Genomic DNA, 26,743 nt, shown 5'->3' with positions numbered 1-26,743 from the left:
GCTGCAATGCCCTCTTTTCTGAAGCTCCTCTTACCATTTTCATTCTATAAAGTGATGAAAAGAATCAGAAAACAATTGTCATGGACATGATTTTGCCCTCTCCTCTTCCTTCCCCACATGTGCCTTTGGGAGGAGGAGGAGACACTCTTCCCATCGCGTTCCCTGCAGGAGATGTATCATTGCACCTGCACAGAGATGAAGCTCAACAAGACTTAGTCATCAAATTATCCAGGACAGGATCCAAAAATGCTCCCCCCCAGTCTCTTTTTGCACCACAATCCACTCATAAAAGAACAAAGATGAAACTGTTAAAACCAATTAAACAGATCACTTGATGCAAGAGAAAGAAGTGGAATTCACTGCACTGGAGATCCCAGAGGCATACGCTGAATGTCACGTTTTGTGTTCTTTAGTAATGTATGTCACTGTGCAAGCTCCAGTGGCGATAAAGCCAACATCCTTCAAACAGCCAACACAATCCCTTGCTTCAAGGCCTAAAGCAACAGGAAGACAAAATTCCCTTCCCAGCCATTCTAACCGCCTGCCAGGGTTTGTATTAACGGAAGAATTACATCTCCTTCCAGGTATGGCGAGGACACAGCTTGTCTCCCCATGGCCATCCGTGAGTCTGCCCAGCAGTGAGTAAAGATGCCTGGATGACACAAAAGCTATGCCTCCTCCTTACAGAAACATAAGGAGGTAAGTGTTCAGACCTGACTTGAATAGGAATGCATGCGTGTTTTAAAAAAGCACGTTTTACGGCGGTGCAGTGAGATCTGGGGGAGAGTTATCTTTATAAACAAGTTATTAAAAGTGGGAAGAGGGACACAATACGAGCAGGTGCCAATTACTCAGCTCCCAGAGGAGACTTTCCAATTTCTCGCCTTCCCCCAAAGCAAGATGTGCTGCTGTACAGCAGCACATTTACTTGCAAGTGTAACACCCTTCTGGAGTACTGCTCCTCTCCTGCAAAGCAAAGCTGCATTGCTCCTGTGCTGCCGCTGGAGAGGGGCAGCCCATTTCCCCATGACCCTGAACCAGAGCTGAGACCAATGCTGCACAAAATGAATGTGGAAAAGAGTGAACCAGCAGAACCTAAATCAAATTCTCGTTGTGTTCAACTCCAGGATCTGGCCACTCCTCCTGCCAACAGGAACAGCAAATTTGTGAGCTAATTGCCACCGCCAGGTTTGCGCCTCTGCAAATCTCTGCTGCACTTCAGGCACAAGACGCCAGTAATGATTTTGTTATTTTAAGACAGCGGCAGAGTTTCAGACAGTAAATGTCCACATTGCAACTGGAGACGTCAGAGGGAGCCCGTCCTTTGAGGCAAACACACCAAGCTAATGATTAATATTACAAAAGTAATCCGAGCCTTTAAAAATCATTATTTCCAAAATCAGCAAATAATTACCAAGGCCTTCTGCAATCAATACCCAAGATAAATAGACAATTAAATTGCAAAAGAAACAGAAGAATGTCGTTAATATTTGCCACACACATGCCAAATACACTTCTTCATGGTAACCAAATACTTCCAGTAAATAGATATTTTAGCTCACTGGAGAAGCACTTTCAGAGACTAATAAATTAATCTAATAAAACAGACAGACAGGGTGGAACCAGACATTAATGAAACACAAACTGATCTATATGGAGCCAACCCACAATCATGTCCTAATTATGCTCATCCACCATTCCGGGTACTTACTTCCCCCACCCAGGTCAGCTCTTTAGCCCAGGGAGAAGACATGTTTCATGCAGACCCACTGCCACGACAGAGCAGAGGATTTCAGCCATAAAACGACAACGTTTGTGCTCAGCTACAATTTGCATTTCCCATTTTCTTTTCTAAATACCTCTCTCTCCTTAAAGTCAGTAAATTAACCTGGTTTTAAACACCATTCTTGCTTTGCCTTCGGTGTGGTTTCAGCTCCATACCTGAGGTGCAGGATGAGCTCTCGCTGCCAGGCAGAACCAGCTGTCCTTACATGATGCCTGTGCCACAGCACATCCGCACTCCGGAACCCAGAGGGTTTATCCTGGGGGGCTGCGCTCTGCCTCACCATCACTTCTGGGATCTGGAGGGACTCAAAGCAACCCCTGACATGCAGTCTCTTTAGGCAGACAACCTTTACCAACTTCAATCCCCTTCAAAGAGGGGAGATTTAGATTAGCCGTTAGGAAGAAGTGCTTCCCTGTGAGGGTGCTGAGGCGCTGGCACAGGGTGCCCAGAGAAGCTGTGGCTGCCCCATCCCTGGCAGTGTTCAAGGCCAGGTTGGACACAGGGCTTGGAGCAAGCTGCTCTAGTGGAAGGGGTCCCTGCCCGTGGCAGCGGATGAGATTTAGGTCTCTTCCAACCCGAACTGTTCTATGATTCTACCCAAAATTACTGCTTTCAGTTAACAAAGCCACACTATTAGATGAGCATCTGATAAAGTTCCTCAAATAGCAGATAACTTGAACTGGACAAGATTAAGAGAGGGAGAGATGTGTGGAAGGACGTCCATCCCAGTCATTTTCTGCAACAACAAAGGAAGAAGAAAGGGAGGAAACTGAGCGAAACTGAAGACAAAGAGAAAAGATATCAAAGCCATCTCCGGAGAGAACACAATGAGAGATGGCAACAAAAAGGAATAGTTAAAATACAAAAGGCAAGATCAAATAAAAGGAAAAGATCACAGTCTGGGCACAGAGAGGAGGGAGGGGAGACCACCACACTGCTTTTGCCAGCATTAACTGAACAATTCACTTGACAGATACTTGTGTGTCGCAGCAGCTGAATCTGAGAGAGTCCAACACCATCCAGGTCCATCCATGCACCAGGCAACCCATACGGTCAAATGTTCTTGCTCTTCACACCCAGCATGGGGACACTGCACTGCAGCTCTGCTCCCCTGAGCACCCATCTCTGGGGGAGGAATACAGCAATTTAGTCCTTACTCAGAAAACTTCTCCAGCTTCTTGTGTAAGAAGTTCTTGGTACTGGCAGGGTCAGTCTTGCTACCGTGTTTTCACTAGAACAGACTATACATGTAGTGCTATCACACATATCTTAAGTAGCCCGTATCTCAGTACTGGAAGTTTCTTAGGTTATTTATGAGGCTACACAACTTTTTTGGTACCACAGCCATAAAATTCCTCAGAGCAGTGACAATACATAGAGGATTTATTGCAGCACACAAACACGTAGAGTGACAAAAAAGGGTCTTCAGGTTAAACTTTACTTCCAGAAAGCTCTTGCCATCAGAGAGAGAGAAGAAAAACCTATGTGCTCTAAGGCAGCCTTCAAAATGTGATCAGGATGGTCTAAAAACTCACTGGGGGATAGGTGTAGACCAGGTAATGGCACTGACACAAGCCAACACTGTGCCCTTGCACCAGTTCAGTATCTATCCCACTACCAGCAAGTCCTAAACCACCAGTGTGACAATTGTAAGTAAATGGGCACTGCAGTGCAACAAAACTCAGAATGAAAATAGGATGGGTGGAGATTAACTTTTGCACAGAACCTTCTTCAAAGCCTGACATTTTGCATTTCAATGCTGCCCACTTTAATCTAAGGAGAAATAAAACATCTTGCACAAAAGTGTCTGGTCATTTCAAAATACAGATTAACTTTAGGTAAGTATTTATCCTGTTCCTAGTGCAAGAGAGCAGGAATACTTAAATATCAGGGGAGTGACTCCAAGGCAGGAGGGAAGATGGAGTTACAAAGCTGTCTCCCTGCATCAGGGACATCCATGTTAATGCACAGACACTGGAGACTCAAATGTGACTTGACACCGAGACAAATGCAGAAGGAGAAGCGGCCAGTGCCCAATTAACAGAGACGGTTTGAAACAGAAATCTTGCTTTCCAAAAGAAGCCTGACATGAACTCAAAAAGCAAACCCAAGAAAGCCATTGCTGAATAAAAAGCTCCCGACACTTCAATTCAAATGAAAAAGGTGGAAGGAATGCATTTCCCTCCATCAAAGACAATGATCACCTCTCTGAATCAGGAAGCCATTAAGCAGATGCTTGATCAGCACTCCCTAAAAAGCCTCTCCTCCTCCCCTGTTAACCTGCCAGCCCCCGCTGAAGCCCTTTGTTTATGTTAATAGTTTCCATAGTCCCTTAATTTGACCAATGACTTCTGCCTACGCCGCAGCCCTTCTCACCCAGTGATCTCTTGGGCTTTGTCTCATGAGAAACAAAGCATCCGCATTAGAATCATAGAATAGTTAGGGTTGGAAAGGACCTTAAGATCATCAAGTTCCAAGCCCCCTGCCATGGGCAGGGACACCTCACACTAAACCAGGGCACCCAAGGCCTCATCCAATCTGGCCTTGAACACTGCCAGGGATGGAGCATTCACAACCTCCCTGGGAAACCCATTCCAGTGCCTCACCACCCTCACAGGAAAGAATTTCCTCCTTATATCCAATCTAAACTTCCGCTGTTTAAGTTTTAACCCGTTACCCCTTGTCCTATCACTACAGTCCCTAATGAAGAGTCCCTCCCCAGCATCCCTATAGGCCCCCTCCAGATACTGGAAGGCTGCTATGAGGTCTCCACGCAGCCTTCTCTTCTCCAGGCTGAACAGCCCCAACTGCCTCAGCCTATCTTCATACAGGAGGTGCTCCAGTCCCCTGATCACCCTCGTGGCCTCCTCTGGACTTGTTCCAACAGTTCCATGTCCTTTTTATGTTGAGGACACCAGAACTGCATACAATGCTCCAAGTGAGGTCTCACAAGAGCAGAGTAGAAGGGTAGGATCACCTCCTTCTACCTGCTAGTCACGCTCTTTTTGATGCAGCCCAATTGCATTGGCACAATTATGATAAGGAAAATCTTCACACAAAACATAAATCTTCATCTCCAAATACATTCAGGCAGATGGCTCAGCACCACCTTTGCAAGGCACCGGGTGGTGGTGGATGCCTCTGCCAAGCCAGGCACCTCAGGATCAATATTTGTTCATCCATGTACTGAGAAACTGGCACTTTGGTGCCCGGTTTGGGTTTTGTGAAGAGAGAACTGTGGCTAACCCATGCCCACCTGCAGCAGCCTGCTAGCAGCCTTGCCCAGCCTATCACTAAAGCAATTTCTCCATCACTTAGCAGGCTTCAGAGCTTTCTAGAGATGACTGGCAGGCAGCTTCACTTAAACTAGCCCTCTATAGATGCGTTCTACATTAAACACTAAGCGAATAATCAATGAACATTCAGGATGTAAGCACAAATCAATGATTTGTTTTAGATGAATCAAAGAGAATCAAAAACGAGAAAGGGTTTTGCTCTGTAACAGAAGTAAACCAAGAGAAGTAAGTGGTTGATGTAATTGGGGGGTGTGTTAACCTCCTCTGCCTGCTCTGCTACTATGCACTGACACAGACGCTGGTGTCAGACACTGCTGTGTCCTCCAAACCCCTGTGACAAGAGATGTCTCTGTCCCCAGAGAGCAGATGGACACTGAGGCATGAAACCAGCTGATTTACTTTCCCCAGACTGGGAGGGATACGGCATAGTAAGGACCTGAATCCAAGTCTCTGGGGAACACTGTCCTGGCTGGGAGAAATCTCTTTTCCAGTAACTTCAACTCTGTCACACAACCACAGCTCTTATTGTTGAAGCAACAATGAGACATGGACAAGTGCTTGTGCAGTACGTGGCAAGAGCCCTATTTAAAGACATAATAAAAACTGCAAAGAAATAAAACCAGAAACACAGGTGACTCCAGACAACGGACAAGTCCTTCCGATAAATGCATATCAACAGATTGCCTGGTGTTCCTCACTCCTGGGATGAATTTGGTCAAATCATATGCAGGATAATTTTGCAGATGCTGCTGCGTTCCAGCCACCAATTCCACACAATGTCTGCTGGGCACCACAGAGGCCAAGTAAAGGCTCTCAGAAATGCTCCTGCACATCTTTTTTATTGGCCATGCATTTTAATGACAGGTTTCTAACCTCTGGGGCTCCTCAACCAGGTCCCTGCCTGCACCTCCCCAGCCATCAGGAGCACACAGCGGGTCTGCTGCTGGCATCTCTCCTCCTGCTAAATGCTTCCAAGGGCTGTAGTGAAATGACCCCAGCTCAGACCAGGGTTTTCACTCACATCCATCCGGCTGCAGCCAGTGCCCAAGACCTCAAAGAAAGGACAGAATGCTGAAGTCAAGCTGCTGCAGGTAACAGAGATGAAATGGCAGCAGGAAGCCGTGCATGCCACAGGACAGCTCGTATTTAGCAGTATCACAAGCTTTGACTCCGCGGCTTCTAGAGCGGATTAGCGATCACGGCTCTTATGCATTATATAAGGAGACTTTGTAAACACGCTCAGAGAAGTGTCCCTCTGGGACAAAGTCTGTTTCCCACAAAGGACACCCCAAGCGAGCAGAGCCAGCACCGCACACAGCACCAGACAAGCAATATTACTTTACAGAGATGCTGTCTGAGCCTGCACGGCTGCAACGGGCACCAGAGCAACGTCCACACTGCAGCTGGTGCCCCACGATCACCCCACTCTCCACCACGTTCACAAGTCACAGGAGAGACCCTGCACTCAGAGCTGCACAGAGGTACCCTCCCAGGATGCGTGGGGTGACTCCTTCAAGGAGCTGTGCACATCTATTCTGAAGCGCTTCCACAATGCCCATGGGAAGAACAGTTCCCACAAGGTGAGATCCAAAATAGCATGCAATCAAAACTGATCTTAGGGGTGTGAAGCCACTATGCGAAGAACAACCCCACTGTGCACCTACATCTACAGGTACAGAGGCGCCTGCAGTTGTGCTTTTACAATGGAAACCTGGAGCTGGCTAGTATTGGGTAACTATAAATCACTAAGATTTGAGGGGGAAAAAGCTGCCAGGGGAAGCCTGCGCAGGCAGCATGGGCACAGAGCCCACCCTGAGCTAGGCAGCCATACCCTGGAGGTGTAATCCCACCTTCAAAATGCAGCATTCCCAAGGGGCAGCATGTTGGGAGGACCTAGTTCGTTGGTCAGTCAAGATGGGAACAAACATTATGGAGGAGAACTGAACAGTTTTCATCATGGAAAGAAACAAACCAGAACAATTTAATTACAGGTAGGTTTAATTGTTCACTTTCATCCTACCTGCACCTGTGACTTGCCTAAAGTCATGAAAGCTTCTCTGTTTTACTGAGATCTCAGTAGAGCATCCCCTGTAATTTCCATGTCAGGCATGCTAATGCCTGAGCCTGCCGGTGCCTTGATCCTCTGACCACAGGTTACCCTACACAGTTAAAGCCTACAGGTCCACCTCATGACAGCAGTTTATGGAAGAGCTTCTTCCAGAGCAGCCGTTCGGTTGTGAAAGTTAAATCATACTTAAACCTAAAATCAGCAGAGAGAATATTAATCTTTGGCCAAGACACTCACCACCACCACCATGTGCAGCACGTGGTCCACCTCCAAACCACCCGTGATGCTGGACGTTGGCTGCCTGGGTGACTGGTTGTGCTATTTGAGGCTGCCCTTCTCTTCCTACTCCAGCAGACTATTTCAAACCTCATTTATAATTGGAAAGATGCAGCATCTGTTTTTACAGACCATGAGGTCAAAACTTTACTAATAACCACAGCACAGCAAAACATCATTAGCAGGTAAACAAACCCTGCATCAGTCACAGAGAAGCAGCTCTAGAGCTGGTTTGACCTGGTTTGATTTCTTTTGACTAATTGTTTTGTCCTCCCAACACAGAGCAGGAAGACACGAAGATTCTGTGATGCTTTACATGTGTTTTAATATAATATTTTACCCCATCAGAGTGAACACAGGCACCTTGACAGCCTTCCCCAGAACCCAATGACATGAGCAGCTCAGGATCACTGGGAGTTGTCTCCAGCCACTCATGAGGGACGGCTGATGTTACAGAGGACTGGCAAACACAAAGCCTGTCTTTGAAAAATAAGATGAGGATAAAGAGGATGAGGAAACTACAGAATAATCAGCTTAGGTTTGGTTGAAGTGCTTAGAAAACAAGGAGAACTTGAGCAAGAGATAACTTCTGTTTATCAAGAGCAAATCACATCAGACCTATCATACCTCTTCCTGTGACAGGGTGCAAGGACTTATAGGAAGGGGAGGAGAAACAAAGATTCCAGAGACATCTCTGATAATGTCTCATAGGAAGTCCCCATAATACAGCTGGGGACATGGGGGCTGCACTGAACCCTATGAAGGTGGGAAGCACACCAGCAAACTGGTTGATGCTCTTCAATCACAGACTGGGAGGACTTTACTGAAGCAGGTTTCAGGGGAACCCATCCCAGATCTGACACCACTTGGTGTTTTCATTCATAGCTTGGCTGATGGCAGAGAAAACACCCCGATTGCCTTTGAAGGCTGCACCAAGCTGAGGGGGACGGCAAGCATGCAGGAGAGCAAGATGAGAACTCAAAACAATCCTGACACGTTAGAAGGAGCAGTCTGAAAAAACACAAAAGGACACAGTTCAACAAGGACAAGTGTGAGGTAATGTGACTTGATAAGAATAATTAACCAGCAAGTACAAGGTGAGGAATGAAAAGCAGGAAGAGTTCTGGAGAAGAATGGCTGAAGGGTTGAGGGGATTAAACATAAAATGAAACACAAGTTTCTGCAGCAAAAGTAAAAAGCAAACACACTGGGATGTACAAACAGCATCGCTGCATGTGAAAGACCTGAAGTAATCCCTTACTCTGTTAAGCATCACTCTTCACAAAGGGTGGTGGTCCAGACGAGAGGAACAAGAGCGACTGCAAACCAAGAATACAGAAGCTAAAAAGAATGATCAAAGGAACCAGCATGGTTGAATTGATAGTAGCAGGGACTAAGGGAAAACACAGCAGCAACTTCCAAATGTCCCACAGGCTCCTGCAAAGAAGGGAGGAAGGAACTTTTCTGCCTGTGCCCCATAAATGGAAAACAGAAGAGCAATCATGAAACCGAACTGAAGGAAAAGACATTTCTGTTCAGCTTGTAAGACAGATCGAATGGCAGAGCTGCTAAATGTCAGATTGTCCAGAGAGCCCAGGCATCTGCCATCAGAGGGTTTTAAGAATGGATACGATAAACATCTGTCGGGAAGCGGTTGGTTATCACCGATCCTGCACAGGGGCAGGAGATGTCTGGATGACCTCTCAAGGTCTTCTCCAGCTCTGTACTGAGTAACAGCCTGATACATAAATGACCATAATAGCCGGAAACCTGCCGTGCTGACACAGCCTGACCCACGCTGCTTGTGACCTGTTGTAGCCATCGCTGTTCGCAAGACACAATCTGTTGCTGTCAGAGGAAAATGTACCCCAGGGAGGGTCCTACCAAGAAGGACAGGGACAGTGGTGACCAGGGTTCTGATTTTGGTGCTTGACAGAGCAATGGGGAAAAGCTACTTGTTAGAAAACAGAAGGGAGTCAAAGGATGACACAGTACAGACAGCACAGGGCTGGCCACCCTGCTCCAGAAACCAGGAGTGACTGCTCACAGCCCGTGCAGCGTGGCAGGTCAGTTTCACTTCATTTACGGGAGGGAGCTACAAGTAAAGCAACTGCTCAGCAGGAACCTCAAGAACGCACCTCTCAGAGTGCATCACAGTTACCGTCTAACATTTCTGGCTGAAAGCACATACACCTGGTTGTGCAAGTGTTCTGCCCAGTTAAAAATGTCCCCAGCAGAAGCCAACCAACCCACCGGTGGTTCTCCTGCACTACAAGTGCCTGCCACCCAAGCCTCTGTGCGAGGCAGCTCCGAAGGGAGTTAAACCACATCAGTAGCACAACAGGAAACCCCTTCCGCTGATCAACAAGGCAGAGAACTCCAAGCAGCCTACAGCTGCCAGGGGAAGATGGCATATCCCAGGCACTCCTGCCCTGCTGCTGAGCTGGATGGGCACCTACATGGGCTCGTGTCATCCTGACAACCGGAGCCAAAACACCTTCCCCCAGCCCTGCCACCAGCCTTGCACCATACACACGCTACACCTTGTGACCGTGCATGGTGTGCTGTGGGACAGCAATGCCACCGAGTCACATCTTAGGCTCAGCAAAAGCTGCTTCTCACCTGTAGCAGGGACAGATGCTTTTATGGTGATGGGAAACAAGGGTCAAGGATGGCCATACTGCCTACCTTCAACAACCTCTGAAACTGCAGGAACTGAAAGAGCTGAGTGGCTTAGCATGGACACGAGAGGTTCCGCACCCATGCACAAGTCAGATACACAATTCAGAAGCAACTAACTGAACTGTCCTCCAGGCCAGGCTAAATCTGGTGCCCTGCTTTAGCGAGCGCCAGGATGGGGAAAAGCAACTATTCCGTTGTCAGGAAAAAACAGGGGTGAGCATCTCTGTGACACCTGTGTGCTGTTCCTCAACGGGACGGGGCCCTGCCTCCCTGCTGCACAGCCACCTACTCGGTGCAAACCTAGCACCGATACCGAAGCACTGAAACCGGCAGCCCTCGCACTGGTTCCCTGCGCACTTCAGTTACTGAACCCAGCATCGAGCCGCAGGAACGTGCGGGGCGGGCAGCGCTGCTCGCATCTCTCACCTCCAGTTTGCCCTGAGCCCCTCACTACCGGATTGCTCCCCCCACCCAGAGGTGGCATCGCCACCTCCCCACGAGGACCCACCGCGCACGAAGGTGTTCACCACAAACCCGAGGGTGCAAGAACCGCATCACCGAAGCGAAGCACAGGGCACCGGGACCCGGACGCCCGCAAGCGGGGTCGAGCAGGGACCCCCGGCACTGGCACCTCCGGCCCTGCTGCGCACGGGCGGGCACGCCCGCACCGGGGGTCCCGCGGGGCCAGGACGCGCCGGATCCAGCGGGTCCGGATCCCAGAGGCTCCCGCCGGATCCCGCCGGTCAGGATTACCCCAGGTCCGGGTCGCACCGGACCCCCGGGATCCAGCGGGGCCCGGGTCCCCCAACACCCCCCGCCCCAACCCACGGCCGGGTCCCAGCCGAGCCTCCCGTACCTTTGTGCCCGCCGAAGGCGCCGTACCAGGACAGCGAGAGCAGCGCGCAGAGGCAGCCGAGCAGCAGCGTGAGCGCCGTGCCGCTGCGGAGCCTCATCGCCTCCTCGCCGGCGGGGGCGGCCGCATGGCCCGGGCGCGGCGCGGCCTCGGCGGAGCGGAGCGGAGAGGAGCGGACCAGGGCGAACCGCCCGGCCGGCCCCAGGCAGCGACCGCGCCGGGCCGGGCCGCGCCGGGGCGGGCGGGGCCGGGCGGGGCGGGGGGGGCGTGGCAAAGGGGCGGTGCCAAAGGGGCGGGGCGGGAGCGGACGGAGAGCGCCCCCGTGCGGGGACTGCGGAGGTAGGGGTGAGTGTGTGTATGTATGTGTGTACATACATGTGTGTACATACATGTGTGTGTACATGCATGCGTATAGGTGTGTGTGTAAACGTGTGTGTACATGCATGCGTATAGGCGTGTCCGTAAACGTGTGTGTACATGCATGCGTATAGGTGTGTGCGTAAACGTGTGTGTACATGCATGCGTATAGGCGTGTGCATAAACGTGTGTGTACATGCATGCGTATAGGCGTGTGTGTAAACGTGTGTGTACATGCATGCGTATAGGCGTGTGCGTAAACGTGTGTGTACATACATGCGTATAGGCATGTGTGTAAACGTGTCTGTACATGCATGCGTATAGGTGTGTGTGTAAACGTGTGTGTACATACATATGTATAGGTGTGTGTGTAAACGTGTGTGTACGTGTGTGTGCACGTACACATACTTGGTTCATTCATATAGACGCACATACACACACTTGTGCACACACCTGTGTCTGTACAGAGGTACGCAGATACCTGTGGATGTCTGCATGGGTGTATACACATGCACACACATGCCTGGGTCTGTGTATCTGTGTGCATTTGCCTGGGTCCATACATCCATATGGCCATGTGGGTGTGTGCACGTGCACCTGTATGCACACACATCTCTGTGCATGGGGGTGTGCACAAGGACCCTCGCATAGCTGGGGGTGTGCATGCAGGATGAGGGGCAGGCAGCAGCCCCCATGGCCGTGCAGTGAGTGCATATTCACTGCCATTCCGCAGGAGCATTTCATCTTGGTCAAGGAAGCAGCACTTAATGTTTACTGAGAGGAAATCGATGCCGGATGAATACTGCAAATGGGAGTTGCTGCCTGGAAGGACACTATTGCTCTTCCAAAGGACCTGGCAACCGGGGTTATGGCCTCAAGCTGCTTCTTGGGTGAAGGATGGGAGAAAACAGATTTAAATATTATTTTGCCCTTGTTTTCTGCTATTAATGGGTCTGGTTTTATTTCACTGCAGACCAGGAGGAGCCATACAGGGAGGCTGGGTTCGAAATGCTGAGTTTACACAGCTCCATCACCTGAATTTGTTCCTGTGGTTGTCCATGAGGTCAAAAAGGAGGTGGCAGCTTATGTGGTCCATATGTGGGTACATCATTCATGCAGCAAAAGTAACCATCTTCCATTCCCTGGAGCTCTTTTAGCAAGTAAATAGTTCTCAGATGTGTAAATATTTGGCATCCAGTGATCCAAGTCTGTTGCTTGAAATGTTTGGATCAATTAGAGAGTAATGTAAGGTGAAGCAGAGGTGGGAATGGGGATCCAGGCACTCAGAGATGCTCGGCTGCAGCCTTGGAGCTGAAGTAGCCAGCAGGGATGTGCTGGGAGTCATCCATGCTCCATGGGCATGTTTCCTCCAGCAGCACTCCAGCTGACACAGGAATCCTTCTGGGATGGGGAAATCCATCAAATGGGTCCTCAGGCCTCTACTCCATTCCCTTCTGGAAAGGCAAAGGGAGCTCAGCACCCAGGGGCTGCCTTGAGGCACTGAAAGTGTGTAGAAAGCAAAGTAGGGATCACCCATTTCTGCAGGGATGGTCGTGTCTGCTGCATCCTTGGACTCTTCTCTAGTTTATAAAATAAAACACGTCTTTCAACCCGAAACGGTCTCTCCTGGTGGCTAGAACATCCAGGAAGGAAATCGGCAGAGGGAGCCCTTTGGATGGCACCAGGTTTCTGCCTCCACTGCCAGAAGCCAGCCAGGAGCTGCAGGGCTCACGCCAGGCACATCCCTGAGTAAGGCTGAACATCGCTGAACATCACTCTTGGGAACACTGGAAAGAATGAGGAATCTGTGCTTCCTTCCCGGGATTTTGCAAGGCATTGCCCAAGTGACCATCACCACAGAACAGGATCCAGCAGCACATCCCATCCACACCAGCAACAGTGTTTTCACCAGCAGAACAAAGAAAACAAGCCCCAGAAGCTCTGTCCCACCCAGCCCGCGTGCTTTCTTGCCTTAAACCTATGTGTTAAACCCAGAAGCACACAGAAGGTTCACAGGAATTAATGGCAACTTCCCACCCCCAAACCCCAGGGGCTGCAGACAAGCAAAAGCTCTTCATGGGAAAGGCATATGAAATCCTACCACTGTGACAGCGTTTAGGGAGATAACATGACACGTTTTAGAGCATTAGGTGTTGGCTGGTTTATTTTCAGAGGTGCGAAACGCTCCTGCCACCCAGGGTATGTGGTGTGTCTGCAGTGGAAGGGAACGGAATAGCATTAATAATTCCTCCAAGACAATTAATTAGACTCTTTCCCAAGGATAAAGCTTAATCTAATTTCTGCTGTTACACTTTGTCTTCATAAAAGTCTGAAGAAATGAATGAGCTTTATAGCACCCTCGCATGACAGAAACCTTGGGCTCTCTTGTGAAAAACGAGGGACTAAGCAAAACTGCTTGTGATCTGTCTCTCAGACCTGCAAAGTCCCCTTTTATTCTTGAAATCCCCCCCTTTATCCCAGTTTTGGCTTTTATTCTGTTTTTAACGAGCAAACTTTGAGCCTTGGTCAAAGTCTAAAAGATGAACTGCAGAGACTCAAACCCCAGCAGCAAATAAACAGCGAGAAGATGGTTGTTTTAAGGGGATCTCGTGATCTTTGAACAGTTGATGTTGGCAATACTGAGCACGCTGCAGAAATGAGGGGCCTTCCACGGAGAGCACTCCAAAAGCAACCCAGAGGTCCTGAGGCCATTACAGAAATTAGAAAGAGAAAACATTTGTTAGGCCTAGATAGGGAATGTAATCCAGGTTTGTAGCTGATTTTATCTAGCTCGCTAAAGAGCTTGGCTCTGGATTTTGAGCAGGTTGGGCTCAGTCCTCCCCAGGCAAACAGCACTTGCTGTTTGTCCCATAGAGCAAAATAACTTCGTTTTCTGTGTGTCTTATAGGCTGCTGTGAAGCATTCCAAGTCCTCCTTCGCCACCAGAGATGAAGATCACAACAGGGTGTTTACCTTGGATGTGTTGACACGCTGATGCTTTAATTCAGGGCAAAAGCCACACATCAGGTTCTCAGTGCAACATTTACCCCAAGCAATTTATGTAGGCTGCAAAGCATTCCTGCTCACTTCTGGGAACATGAAATCCTTAAGTATTTTCACGACACCCGTAGTGTGATTGTACTTTGTGCCTGCTTTCCAAGTGTTTTCCCTATCTGCTCCTCTGTCTCAGTGAAAACACCATCCCAGAGTTTCCTGCCCTTAAAGGTTACACATCGCACCAATGAGAAGTGGTGCTGAGCCTGTGTAAACACCTGACGTGGCAGAGCTAACCTTCAGCAAGACTCAACCTCAAAAATGAGACAGCAAAAATAAACCCTCCCAGCTTTGCCTTCTGCCTGCGCGGTTGGGGAAGGACAGTTTCTGCTTCAGAGGCACCGAGTTGTTTTCACTGGGCTGGAGGAGGAGGGAAACCATCATGGGATCAAGCTGAGTCACTGCCATCTGACTGATGTGTCCAGAGCATCCTGCGCCTCTCCAGAAACATCTGGAAGGAGCGTGTGGTCTGCAGCACCCAGTCCAGCCTGATGAGCACCCACCCGCTGCGGCTCTGCACTGCCCCTCCATCACCACACATCACTGCCAGAGCTGTGGGGACACACAGGACAAACCTCCCCCTCCTCACCAAGAGTGCCAGGGCAGTGACTTGGGCCTCAGGATGGAGCAATGATTTAGGGAAGAATTCCCTCTGGAAAATCATCATCAGCCTCTATGGTGATTTGCAATGAAGAAATAGACACCCCACCCTACCCCCCCCCCAGCCTTCATCCTGCCAGGGCTTTACTGTGAACATGAGAAGTTTGGCCATAAGGAGCATCCTGGTGATCATGCCCTCAGAGCAAGAGCCTCACCAAATGTTTTTAAACACTTCCCAGCCCAAAGTGGGTGTAGAGAGAAAGCAGAGCACTGCAGGGACGCTCATTGCTCCTTTTTTGAGCTTTTCCTCTATACATTTGAAATTTAAAACTCAAACAGCTTTTTTTCCCCCACCCCTTTTGCTGTTCCTTTGCCACATCCACCTGCGAAGCTGGCTGCTCAGCACCAAGGGCTGACGAACCACTTTTTGAGCTGTGATGCTATGGGATTTCTAAAGAACCATAAGAAAACATCCACACAGCCAGAGCTGCACGCTGAGAATGCCAAAACCCGGATGCCCCAGCAAACAGAGGGAAAAACATCTCAACATCTGTGGGATTACAGCCCAGCTGCTCGCATGGGCTCGACGGGGGGCTGAGAAACTGCCCAGAGGCACATCTCAGGGCTGGGGGCAATAGGAAATGCAGGGAGAGTGAGGTCCAAGGTCTGGACCAGAGAAGAGCTTGCTGGGAGGAAATCCCCAACCTCGAGGAGGAAGAGAAGGAGATGACTCACTGAGTCAGCCGTGTCCCGTGACGGGTGAGGTAAGCTCACAGCAGCCTGGTGAAAGCCTTGTTTTCCTTATGTTTTGTTGAAGTGCATGGTGTCACCACCAGAGAGCTGAGCGTGACTCAGCATTCTCACCAGGAGGAGGGAAATTCCCTCTGGCTTTTGGCCGCTTCCATGTTTGCCAACTGGATTAAGGTTCACATGGAGGGAAGCTTAGATTTCTGATTTTAACTTTGTGCATCACCTGATAAATGCATTGGTTAATGTGGAGACACAAGTGGCTTGAAAAGACCCAGCAACCTGAGGACAACCCACTGTGCCTCAAACACCCAGGCATGACAGAGAGGGGAATAAGCAATCGGTCCTGTCTAAGATGGCAGCAACTCTTCCTAAGGAAAGGATGTGTGCTGGGGCTGGGTCCCAAAATACAAATCTCTTTCTCTATAAACAAGACCAAAAGTGGCCATCAGGGTCCTTGGAAACAGGACGTGAGATGGACACACTGGAGGTGTTGCTTGGCAAGGCAGAGTCACCATTGGCAGTGTCCTGTGCTACATGTCCTACAGCTGCTAACCCTTCTTCTCATTTGATAGAGAAAAGCAATCATCCGATGATAAGTCAGTAGCTTTCACCAACGCTTTCAGAAATAAGAATACACACAGCAAACAGGCAGAAGGGAAGGTGAATGTGATACATGTGCCCAAACCTTTCAATATCTCATGCTGTAAAAGCTGGTGAATCATCCCTGTGCCGCATCATCATGCTTAAATCTGTATCTGTTCATGTTTAAACTTAAACCCATGGCTTCACAGTGGAATATTGCCATGCCATACCTGGAAATTGAAGTTCCTAGAAAATACTAGTAAAGGTTTCAAGTTTAAAAGGGCAACCTTTTTATTGTAAATAGTGTTTTCCAGAGAAGTGATGCAATGTCAAAATTGCCACACATATGCCAAAAATGTAGCTATATGGAAGGCCAAGTGTTTTAACATATATACTTTAGGTCAAGAAATAAACTACCTTCCCATTGTGGCAATTAAAACTTATCCTCCTCTTGATTGCAGAAGATGGTAAATCATTACAGTTTCTCCTGAGCTTTTATTATCTTAAACAAAGAAATATGTCACCAATAGTCAGAGTGGTCAGGCCCTTGGGTGAGAGGGAATTAATACCAATGAGGCACCTAATAATCATCGATCCATCTTGATTTAATTACCCTTGGATGGCACAGATGGTGTGTTCTGCCAGCTGGACTCCCATGACCAGATTAAGAGGCCTGTCAACTGTATCTGATCTGCACGAGAACACTGCTGCCAACCAGCTTGGAAAGCCCCCAGAACATCCTCCTTAATGTCAGTTGTGTTTATATCAGTATCTTTATTTTTAGCCCCCCTTCTGAAACACCAAGTTCAGTGAAGAGCTTTAGCCTAAGAGTTATTTATTCCTGCCACGCTGAGCATGTGAAGCCCTCCGATGGGTGCTGTCACCCAGCAAGAGTGGGGCAGGCACAGGGACCACGCCTCCATCATCTGGCCGGGTTGGCGTTATGAAGGTGATGAACAGGACCAGGGTGGCCAAGTGCTGTGTTAGCACATGTCCCGGCTAACACAGGCAGTGGGGACCAGTGGACCCCGAGGTGCACTTCATGTCTGCAGTCATGTTTGCCCACCAGTGGGTCTTGGAGGCCACTGTGACCACCCAGAAGGTACCACCACCGCCGCACTCGATCCCCAATGCCCAGTCACCGGTGATGCTCCAGCGATCAGCACAGCCTCGCTCCCCTAGACCCCTACGGCCGCAGCTTCGGGGTGGTGCGAACGGGGCCGAGGGGCGGAGTCTGGCTCACAGAGAGGCGGGGCCTATCACCGGTGGGCGGGGCGAACCACCCCACCCCCGCGGCACTATAAGTCCGCTGCTCCCGATCCGCCTCTCGCTCCCGCCCCGTCGCTCGCCATCTCCCGGCCCCCCGACGGCAATTCCTGCTGCGCCACAGCCATGGCGGCCCTGACGGTGAAAGCCTACCTGCTGGGCAAGGAGGAGGCGGCCCGCGAGATCCGCCGCTTCGCATTGCCGCTGCCCGTCCGCTACCAGGCCATCCATGACCGCATCGCCGAGCTCTTCCAGGGGCTGCTGCGGGCCGGGCCGCCGCCAGCCTTCCGCATGCACTATAAGGGTGAGCGGGGACCGGGGGTGGCTTCTCTGCGGGAACGGCGAGGGGTCAGGCGCCAAGAGAGGTGCCCCGGGGGGGGGGGAAGCCTCAGGACACCGGGCTCCCCGCTGTCACCCCCGGGGTACCCAGCACGGGCTTGACAGGGCACCTAATGCTGCGCTTTGCCCGTTTAGATGAAGACGGGGACCTGATCGCTTTTTCCACCGACGAGGAGCTGGAGATGGCGATGCCTTACATGCAGGATGGCGTCTTCCGTGTTTACATCAAAGGTAACGGCGCTCATCCCCGAAGGGCGGCGGCAGGACTCGATGGCATGCTGTGCACTTTGCTGGCAGGGTGCCGCAAATGGGAGAGACCAGCACCAACCCTTCCCTTTGTCCTCAAGGGCCTGGTGGACCCGGCGGTGTTTGTGGGGGGAGGTTAAATAAAGGGCAGGGTAATACACCAGAATATGAATTCTGCCTGCTGAGGTAGGGCAAGCGGATCACAAGTTTCCTCCTAGCCCTGTCATCTTGGCTGGCCCAATGTGAGCCACTGTTGTCAAACTGGCTCCCTGGAAACACCAGCCTGGCCCTGATACCTTTTAATATTCACAACAATGCATAAGGAAGCTTTAATTCCAGTGTATTGAGTGCTTAGACACTCCCTTTTGTTATCCCGGATTTCTGCAAAGCTTTATCTGCAGTCCCTTTAACGAGTCACACAAGCCAGTGGCTGTTGTCCCTGTTCTGCCTCCTGGCATCTCTTCCTGGGTCCCTCTCTTGAAAACATTTTGTTCTTGTAGTGCTTAGCAAGGCAGGATGAGAAGCCAAGCTCAGTAGTGCAGCATTAATCCATAACACATCTCTTGGCATGTTTATTTTAGATAAGGCATGCTCACTTAGAGGAGCAGGTATCTTTGTGGTCCCCTTTGCACTTGGTTGAAGCTCTTTTACATGCCCCCCCCAAGCTTGTGTTTGGCAGCCAGTGTAAAAATAAACTGACCTAGTAAGTCAATACTGCACCAACAAGAGCTGCTTGTGCTTCTTTCTCTGCCTGATTTCCAACCTTTAAATAGTAACCTGTTCTTGATGCAAAGTTTCCTTTCCCTTAATAGAGAAAAAGGAGTGCAGGCGAGAGCATCGCTCGCAGTGCAGCCAGGAGCCCCCCCGTGACATGGTGCACCCCAACGTCATCTGTGATGGCTGCGAGGGGCCGGTGGTGGGTGCCAGGTTCAAGTGCACTGTCTGCCCAGACTATGACCTGTGCAGCACCTGCGAGGGTAAAGGCGTCCACAAGGAGCACAACATGGTGATGTTCCAAAGTCCGCTGCTGAATCCGTTTGAGGTGGGTAAAATCTGTGGAGGGGAACTACTGAACTACCTCAGATTTAAGTTCTGAGTTCCAGTTACTCAGAATGGGGCTGTGTGAACAGAGTCACATGAACTCTGCTCCTTACAGTGGCTTCCCCGAGGACGCTGGCTCCGTAAAATGCGGCATGGTGTTCCCCCCTTCCCATGGATGCACTGCTGGGGGTATCCTGGCCCTGCTGCTCCATGCCAGAACTCTGAACAAGCCCAAGCCAGCGCTGCAGCTTCCAGTCCACCCGCTGCAGAAGGTAAGAGGAGATGCCCTGGTAAGCAAGTTGGTGGTGGAGCCAGACTAGCTGAGGTTCTGCAGCACAGGGTAGAATCTGGGTGCAAAAATAGACATAGGAGCTAACCTAATTTGCTTGAAATAATTAGCACCTTTCAGAACGGGATTATTTTTAAGGCATGCTTAGATCCCTGCAGTCAATGAGGATGCTGATAGGAGAGTATCTGGAACCAAACCAAGCCAAACTGTTAGGTCAAGCATGTCACTACTCCAGATCTGCCTTTCAGCATGGCTAATGAGCCTTAACAATGCTAATGCCACTGGCTTTCTGTCCCAGAGGTAGCTCGGAGTTGGATTTTTGTCTCTATGCTGCTGTTGTCAGTGTATGTGAGTGACAGGAAGCGAGCACCAAGATCTCATGGGGATAACTGTAGGTGCTGTTTCCCTCTGAGCATCTGTGTGTGCTAACAGAAATTGTTTTTCTAGAAGCTTCTACTAACAGCCAGCCTCAGGACCCCAATGTCACCTTCTTAAAGAATGTTGGGGAGAGTGTGGCAGCTTTTCTGAGCCCCCTGGGTAAGTGGCTTACAGTTTGTTATCCCAATCCCTGAGACTGGCTTAAAGGTCCTTTTAACAGCAGCAGGCAGCTGTTGGGACTGATACCAGAACTACCTCATCCTACCAAGCCTCAGAGGCTTAATTTACTCCTGGTACTAATAATGCCTAGGCTTAGAACAGCCACTCAGTGCCTTTTCAGAGCCCCCCTTTGGGAGGAAATGAAAGATTTCATTAACATGTCACCACTGTAACACTAGTGTTAAGTCAGTGGTGACTCAGGAGATTGCCTGCCTCAAGTAGACATGGATGATTTCTGCCCTGACCCTCCAAATATATGGCTTATCTAAAGGATAAAGGATGACTATTTGGTGCTTAGCTACGTGTAAGATGGCAAACTGTATAATTACAGAAACCTCACAGTGTTTAGATGAGGACTGATCCATGCTCATTTAAGACTGTGCTTTGGAAAAATCTCTGTAAGACTTTCTCCATCTCAAATGCACTTCTAGGTATTGAAGTTGATATTGATGTGGAACATGGAGGACAGAGAAGCAAAGTGACTCCTGCTGCTCCCAATCAAGAGAAGAGCAATGCTGAGTCAAGCAGTGGTACTTCTAACCAGAATGTTCAGACCAAACCAGACTGGAATAACACAGAGCCTGCTGCAGAAGTAAATACTGTTGCAGAGCAGATACAAGACATGGTGATAGATCCTGTGCCCACACAAACGGAAGATGGCAGCTTCCAGTCCCAGGTACAAGAACTGTGACACTAATTTAGTAACTTGCTTGCTGAGGCTTTACTAAAAAGGAAGATCATCATTTAGCATGCATTGTGGGATTGAATATTAAGATACCAGCAGATTAAGTGATACACAGCACCTTTGCTTTGTAAGTTTACAGCAAAGGTGGTGGGATTTCTTGTGGAAAGGCAGGTAGCAGGAGCATGCAGCCTTACCTGGAAAGCACTGCAGCATCTGGACTCTTTCTTTCCATTTCAGGAACAGAGTGAGTCCAGCAGTTCATCAGGGGGTGATGAAGACTGGACCCATTTATCTTCCAAAGAAGTAGATCCTTCCACAGGTGAACTTCAGTCCCTGCAAATGCCAGAGACTGATGGTCCCAGCTCCCTGGATGTATCTCGGGATCCTCCCCAGCCAGGACCTACAGGACTGAGAGAAGCTGCACTCTACCCACATCTCCCACCAGGTATGAGAATGTGTACAGGTTCCATGGATAGAGTAATATTCACTCAGGAACTGCCAACTTCCCTGACGTAAGCAGACCTGCTCTTAGAGATGCTAGAAACTAAGGTCACATACAGTACAGCTAAACTTGTCTGTAACTTTGTTAGCTGGAGTGGCAGCTCTTGTATCCTGTTAGAGACAGAGTCAGCTAGTTCTCCTCTTGAATGTGGGCAGCTGAGTCTTAGTAAGGCTTCTGCCCTTAGACTGATATGCCATTTGAGCAGAATTAAAGAAGGTGTTACCTAAATCATGTCCTTGCTATGTACTCTTCAAGAGAGCCTTTTGATGCAGAATGAGAACTAGTACCTCATGTGGCTTTAAGACAGCATTATTTTGGTTGGAGCCAGTGACAGTATACAAGGCCACTTAAACTAGATCAACAGTGCACAGCCCTCCAGCAAGGCCAGCTGAGTCTGACTCAGCTGTTTCCTTACAGCCAAGTGTGATATATGTGGTGGGGGTATGGTGATATATCTCCTATCTCAAATATCTCCCCCCCCCCAGTAGACAAAGAGGAGCATATCTCCTAGCTTTTAATCAGCTATGCTAGATTTACCAGGATTAGTGCCAGCCTCTACCTAATGTGCGGTATTGCCTTGGCTGCTTTGCCAATTACATGAAATGCTTCAACTTTAAGTTACTCTTCTCTTAACAGAAGCAGACCCTCGCCTTATTGAGTCTCTGTCCCAGATGCTCTCTATGGGCTTCTCTGATGAGGGTGGATGGCTCACTCGACTCCTGCAGACAAAGAACTGCGACATTGGGGCAGCACTAGATGCTATCCAGTATTCCAAGCAGCCACCTCACTTGTAGTAATCTGTGTAACATGAAGCACTTTCCTTCTAACTGAAAGCAGACAATACAGTACAACTCACTCAGTGGTTCATCTTTCTTCCTGCTAAGAGTTTGTCTCATGTTTCTAAGTGCTTGTAGAATGGAGGAAAAATAAATACTACTTCCTGTGATCAGTCTCTGTGAGTGTTTAACTACCCAAGCTAAAAGTGGAGAAACCAGGCTAAGAGCGTGTTGCTTTCAGCAGGCAGCTCCCTATGCAAGGAAAGCAGCCCAGGGCTGTGGTACCTCTGGGTACCCTTAGGGCTGCACTGCTGAAGAGAAATCAAATGTTTGCTGGTTCTGAAGCCTGCTCTGGAAGAAAGGGTTGCTAAGGGAGATCTCAACAAAGATGTGGTACAGGAGAAAAAAGCTGTAGTTTGTAATGAGGAATGAATCACAGAATTTAATTGTACTGGCCTGGAATCCTTAGAGCCTGGGCACTTTCTCCTCCCACGCTGACCTACTTCCCTTCCAGTTTCTGACTGATGAGGTTGATGGACAACACTCCATAACCTTAGTCCTTGTCCCCTGCAACAGTTGTTTCCAGCCTCATGCCTTTCCCCCAGACACAGCCGTGCAGCAAGTAAACAGCTTTAATAATGCAGTCCTTCAAAGCTTACAGTAAATCTTGCCTCAGTACTTGGCATACCAACTACATTACGGAGATAAACAAGCGAGCAATGCCAAACATGCCTGAACTTATCAGAGATCATCATCAAACTCATCACCTGTGCAGAAGAGGTGTTCACAAGAAATGATGCTAGGCTTTGGCCCATTGCTACAGTTAACAAAGTTGTTTGCTCTCCTTGTGCTTTCTGAACAGCACCTCCCTGCAGTGTCTATGATGCCAGATCCTGCCCTTACCAATTGGCTTTGAGGTTCTTTGAATAACACATCCTCCCCAGCTGCACAACTGATGCTGGGCACCATGGTGCCAGGCAGTTTCGAGCCAATCTGCTCAGTGCTAGCAACACACTTTTTAAATTCAAAACCTGTACCTTGAGATAGAGTTCTTTGGGCCTGTTCTGAGCATCTACTGACCATACCAGCATCTGCAGCAGCCATGCTGTGTAGCCCCAACCTTCCACTGCCCTCCTGTGGTGATAAGGTGATCCTGGCAGTATTTTCACTGTAGCTATTAGAACGTGAGAGGAATTTTTCCCACTTGGAGGGTTTGGTACAAGCACTTGGGGTTGGTGTATTCTTCTCAGGCACTATGGGCTCACAGACAGCAGGAGCCATGCTGTGTCCACAAACGGCATCTCCATCATCTTGATAAGGCACTGCTACTGAACATTTCTTGTGCTGTAAGAAGAAAGAGAGCTGGGTTATAAATCCAGAATGCACGGCCAAGCTGCACAGAAGCAGGCAAGGAAAGAGCACTCAGGTCCTTCAAATGCATCCAAATCCTCACCAGCCCTCTGAGGCAGAGCTGGGGCTGGTGCACTGGGTGGGCCTATGAGCTCTGGGCTTTGGAGACCCAGGTCAACTTCATTGGTGCTCCAGGTCATCACAGTAAATTTAATCACTGCATTACTACATAGGTGCCACTGCTCAGTAAGGCAAAGCACCACAGTTTGCAGCTGTGCTGAGGCAGGAATTTTACTCAACACAAGGTGGCATTGTTTTTACCCGATTAAAAACTCTCAGAGAGAAACTCCTGCCAATTTTTTTTCTCCTCCTCAATCATTCAAATAGAAGAGCAGAGGAAGACTCGTAAAAATTCAAAATTATGATGACATAAAAGAGGTCAGGAGAAAGTTTTATGTTACTGGCAGGAAGCATCTTCTACAACTAAAATAACCAGTTTTAACCTTTTTGGCTTGGTAGGCAAGCTGGGAAACTTCATTTTCTTTAGCGTACTCCTGAGCATCACTGGAGAGGAAGCTCTTCTGGTGTTTCCTGGCCAAGAAAACCATTCACAAAGAGACAGATTAGCTCCACTGTGATTTCACAAGTCACCAGAAATGTTCACAAAATGCATGGCTCTAGCAATAAGTGAAGTTTTATCCCCATATACCAAATCCCTGCTGAGCTCAGGTTGTACACTACAACCTGTACTTTATTGAGCTATCAGAGCTGAGCTACTTCCCACATGTCCAAACCAAATGTCACTGCTCAGGGGCAGGAATTACTAAAATTTAAAGGTCTTTCTGTACCTTTGTTCTTCCACAGTGTTCTTCCTTCGGGAACAGAACTGTTGCCTTTCTGTACCTGCCTCCTCCTCCCCATCTTCCTGATCTTCATTGTTCTTGTCCAAATATTTACTCCAGCGACTGACTTCTGCCCTTCCCTCCTATAAGATTGGAAAATGACTGAGAACAGAAATATACAGGGTTCTCATTTTTAGCATTGTTATGTGTGTGCTGAATGCCTCAAATCACAAGTCAGTTTAGGACATGTTCCTGTGTCATGTTCCCACGTTCAGTGCCCCAGTGGAACAGACAGTTTCTGTATACATCTTGTTCTCTCTCTGATTACATATACTATCTCAGCTGTCTGAACCTTATAAAGGGATCACTGATTTCACTGTGATTCATCTGGGTCGGTATGAGTTGGTATTTACTTCAGCTTTGAAGGTATCTTACCTGCTGGACTGAGCTGTCTTCATGTTGGGCTGCTGTATTTTTCCTGTCATTTACAGAGTCTTCTACGCACCTAAAACAGAGGTTTAGAGTTTCTAAAACATAATTCTCTCTGATGGTTTATAATTTTCAAAGCACCTACTCACAGCACAAGGGACTGGATAGGAAGCATGTCAGAAAAATAAATGATCTATAGAAAAGCAATGTCAAATTAAGGATTTGCAAGATACATTGCCCAAATATGTGAAAATACTAGTTAGAGAATAGCTTTCTAAAGAAACTTTGTAGTTTCTATACAAACACAGTAACAACTTTGGTCTAAACCCGCTAATTATGAAATGACAAATTCTAATAGATCACAACTAGGGATGTTATGACACGATGTCCCAGCGTGTCTCTGGGACACAAGTTAAACCCCACTAATGATATCCCAAACTACCATGGAAAAAAAGGGAAGTTATTTCACAATGTTTTGAATTTCACAATGTTCTGAGACTAGAAATAACCCTTTTTGATAAAGGGAACAAACAAGGAGTTTTCAACCCTGAAGCACTGCATTTACGCAACTCAGTTATCTAACAAGCTTTGACTGATTTCTGGAAATAACCTTGAGTGAAAAGGAAGCTGGAGCAGGTCAAGACCGGTTCAAGATCAGGTGATTTGTAAACAGATTCGGGAATGAAATAAACAGGAAAGTGCTACCCAGATTTTCCACCCCAGCAGGAATTAACACCCAAATGTCTGCACTAAACAAACCTTTTTTTTATCAATAGCAGCAGCAATTACACAACAGATTCAGTGTGAAACCCGTGTGCCAGCAGCAGCACCCAGAGGCGGGGGATGTTTCTGTCTGAGGATGCACCTCTGCACTGATACCAGTCTGTGAGATGGGCATTTCCACAGTCAGCTCATCCAACAGTAAATAAGGCAATTAGAAAAACCCTCACCAAACCGAGCTTTACTGCATGCATTTTCAGGGGTAAAGGTGTGAGCAACGCACATTATTGATCAAATAAACGTACCTGGAAAAAAAAAATCCTTGTCACAAGAAATGTGGCAGGGCACTAAACCAAACAAACCGCTTATTCCTATGAGGGGATGAGAGAACTGGCACGTGTCATTACTTTACAACAGGTAAAACCCTCCCATGAGCCCTAATTAGGTAACGGGCACCCGAGGTGTTAAGAAGTACTCCTCGGCCGTAGCACATGTAAATAAACGAGCAGGTAAAGATTAAACACTGTACCGAGATGTCCACCCGATTGCTTCCTCTGCCTCACCCTGCAGCAGGTTTAGCTTCTGGACATGGCGCCTACAGTCCAGGGCAGACCCTTGGCCGTAAAGCTGTAAACAAGGAGCACAAAGCTTAGGGAAACACACGACACGCCGCTCCACCCCACGTAATTTAATCAGCTGAGGTGTTAATTACAGCCAGAACAGGGGTCGTCTCCGCCTCGCTGGGTGCTGCCCCCGCATAGGCCTACCCCCGGCCCCTTACCTTCTGCACCGCCTGCCGCTGGCCGCACACGCTGCAGCTCCACTTCCCGCTCCGCTTGGCCTAGGAAGGAGCGGAGGGGTCGGGGTCAGTCCCAGTCCCAGTCCCAGTCCCAGTCCCAGTCCCAGTCCCAGTGCCGGCCCGCACTCACCTGCTGCACCTGGAACAGGCGGCAGCGGCAGCACCGCAGCGCCCAGAACTGCGGCGCCATCCCGCCATCGCCATGGCAACGCGCGCCTTCCGGACACGTGACAGCGCAGCCGCGTCCGAGCCCGCCCCCTGTCGGAAGCGAGCGGCCCAAGCCGGTGGGGCCGCGCTCAACCGGGCTGAACCGGGCTCAGGGTGGTGCAGCAGCATCCGCTGGGACCGGCTGAACGCGAGCTCCCCGGCCCGGCCGGGGCTGGGCTGGACTGAGCTGCCTTCAATGGGCAGGGCAGAACGCGAGGGAAAAGGAAGGGAAAAGAAAAGAAGAAAAATAAAAGGAATAAAAAGAAAATAAAATTGGAAAAAGGAGAGGAGAGAAAAAGAAAAATGAAGAAAAAGGATAAAGAAAAAATAAAACCGGAAAAAAGATGGGTA

The 26,743-nt window shown here is 49.0% G+C and overlaps 3 protein-coding genes across 8 annotated transcripts in view; 1 reads left to right on the top strand and 2 right to left on the bottom strand.

The window, feature by feature from the left end:
• MGAT4B (alpha-1,3-mannosyl-glycoprotein 4-beta-N-acetylglucosaminyltransferase B) overlaps positions 1-11,196 on the bottom strand; it is a 50,637-nt gene extending 39,441 nt beyond the window's left edge. For both annotated transcript variants that reach the window (XM_061360104.1, XM_061360105.1), the window contains exon 1: positions 10,965-11,196. In XM_061360104.1, coding sequence (XP_061216088.1) covers positions 10,965-11,061 — 97 coding nt within the window. In that variant the 5' untranslated portion in view covers positions 11,062-11,196. The remainder of the gene's footprint in view (positions 1-10,964) is intronic.
• A 4,519-nt stretch (positions 11,197-15,715) lies between these two features.
• On the top strand, positions 15,716-22,215 carry SQSTM1 (sequestosome 1). Of its 4 annotated transcripts, none has more exons than XM_061360108.1 (8): positions 15,716-15,736; positions 18,045-18,140; positions 18,968-19,197; positions 19,312-19,468; positions 19,933-20,022; positions 20,514-20,758; positions 21,005-21,212; positions 21,906-22,215. In XM_061360108.1, the coding sequence occupies exons 2-8, from the start codon at positions 18,092-18,094 to the stop codon at positions 22,061-22,063; spliced, it is 1,137 nt and encodes a 378-aa protein (XP_061216092.1). In that variant the 5' UTR covers positions 15,716-15,736; positions 18,045-18,091; the 3' UTR covers positions 22,064-22,215. The 4 variants fall into 4 exon arrangements, with proteins under 4 accessions (XP_061216092.1, XP_061216090.1, XP_061216093.1 ...); XM_061360106.1 differs by lacking the exon at positions 15,716-15,736 and adding an exon at positions 17,618-17,874 and having other exon boundaries at positions 19,936-20,022; XM_061360109.1 differs by lacking the exon at positions 15,716-15,736 and adding an exon at positions 17,618-17,874.
• Positions 22,216-22,659: 444 nt separating this feature from the next.
• MRNIP (MRN complex interacting protein) lies at positions 22,660-26,454 on the bottom strand. 2 transcript variants are annotated; one of them, XM_061360118.1, is made up of 7 exons: positions 26,316-26,454; positions 26,168-26,227; positions 25,916-26,013; positions 24,673-24,742; positions 24,244-24,380; positions 23,899-23,986; positions 22,660-23,389 (listed from the first exon to the last, which is right to left on the bottom strand). In XM_061360118.1, the coding sequence occupies exons 1-7, from the start codon at positions 26,373-26,375 to the stop codon at positions 22,787-22,789; spliced, it is 1,116 nt and encodes a 371-aa protein (XP_061216102.1). In that variant the 5' UTR covers positions 26,376-26,454; the 3' UTR covers positions 22,660-22,786. The 2 variants fall into 2 exon arrangements, with proteins under 2 accessions (XP_061216102.1, XP_061216103.1); XM_061360119.1 differs by lacking the exon at positions 25,916-26,013.
• Positions 26,455-26,743: the final 289 nt, after the last annotated feature.

The sequence above is a fragment of the Neopsephotus bourkii genome, unplaced genomic scaffold (assembly GCF_033783945.1).
Source record: "Neopsephotus bourkii isolate Nb327-2 ecotype Australia unplaced genomic scaffold, CSIRO-AGI_Nbou_v1 NB_1016, whole genome shotgun sequence".
NCBI lineage: Eukaryota > Metazoa > Chordata > Aves > Psittaciformes > Psittacidae > Neopsephotus > Neopsephotus bourkii.
Note: the sequence above shows the minus strand (reverse complement) of the source record. Positions and strands in the feature narration are given on the sequence as shown.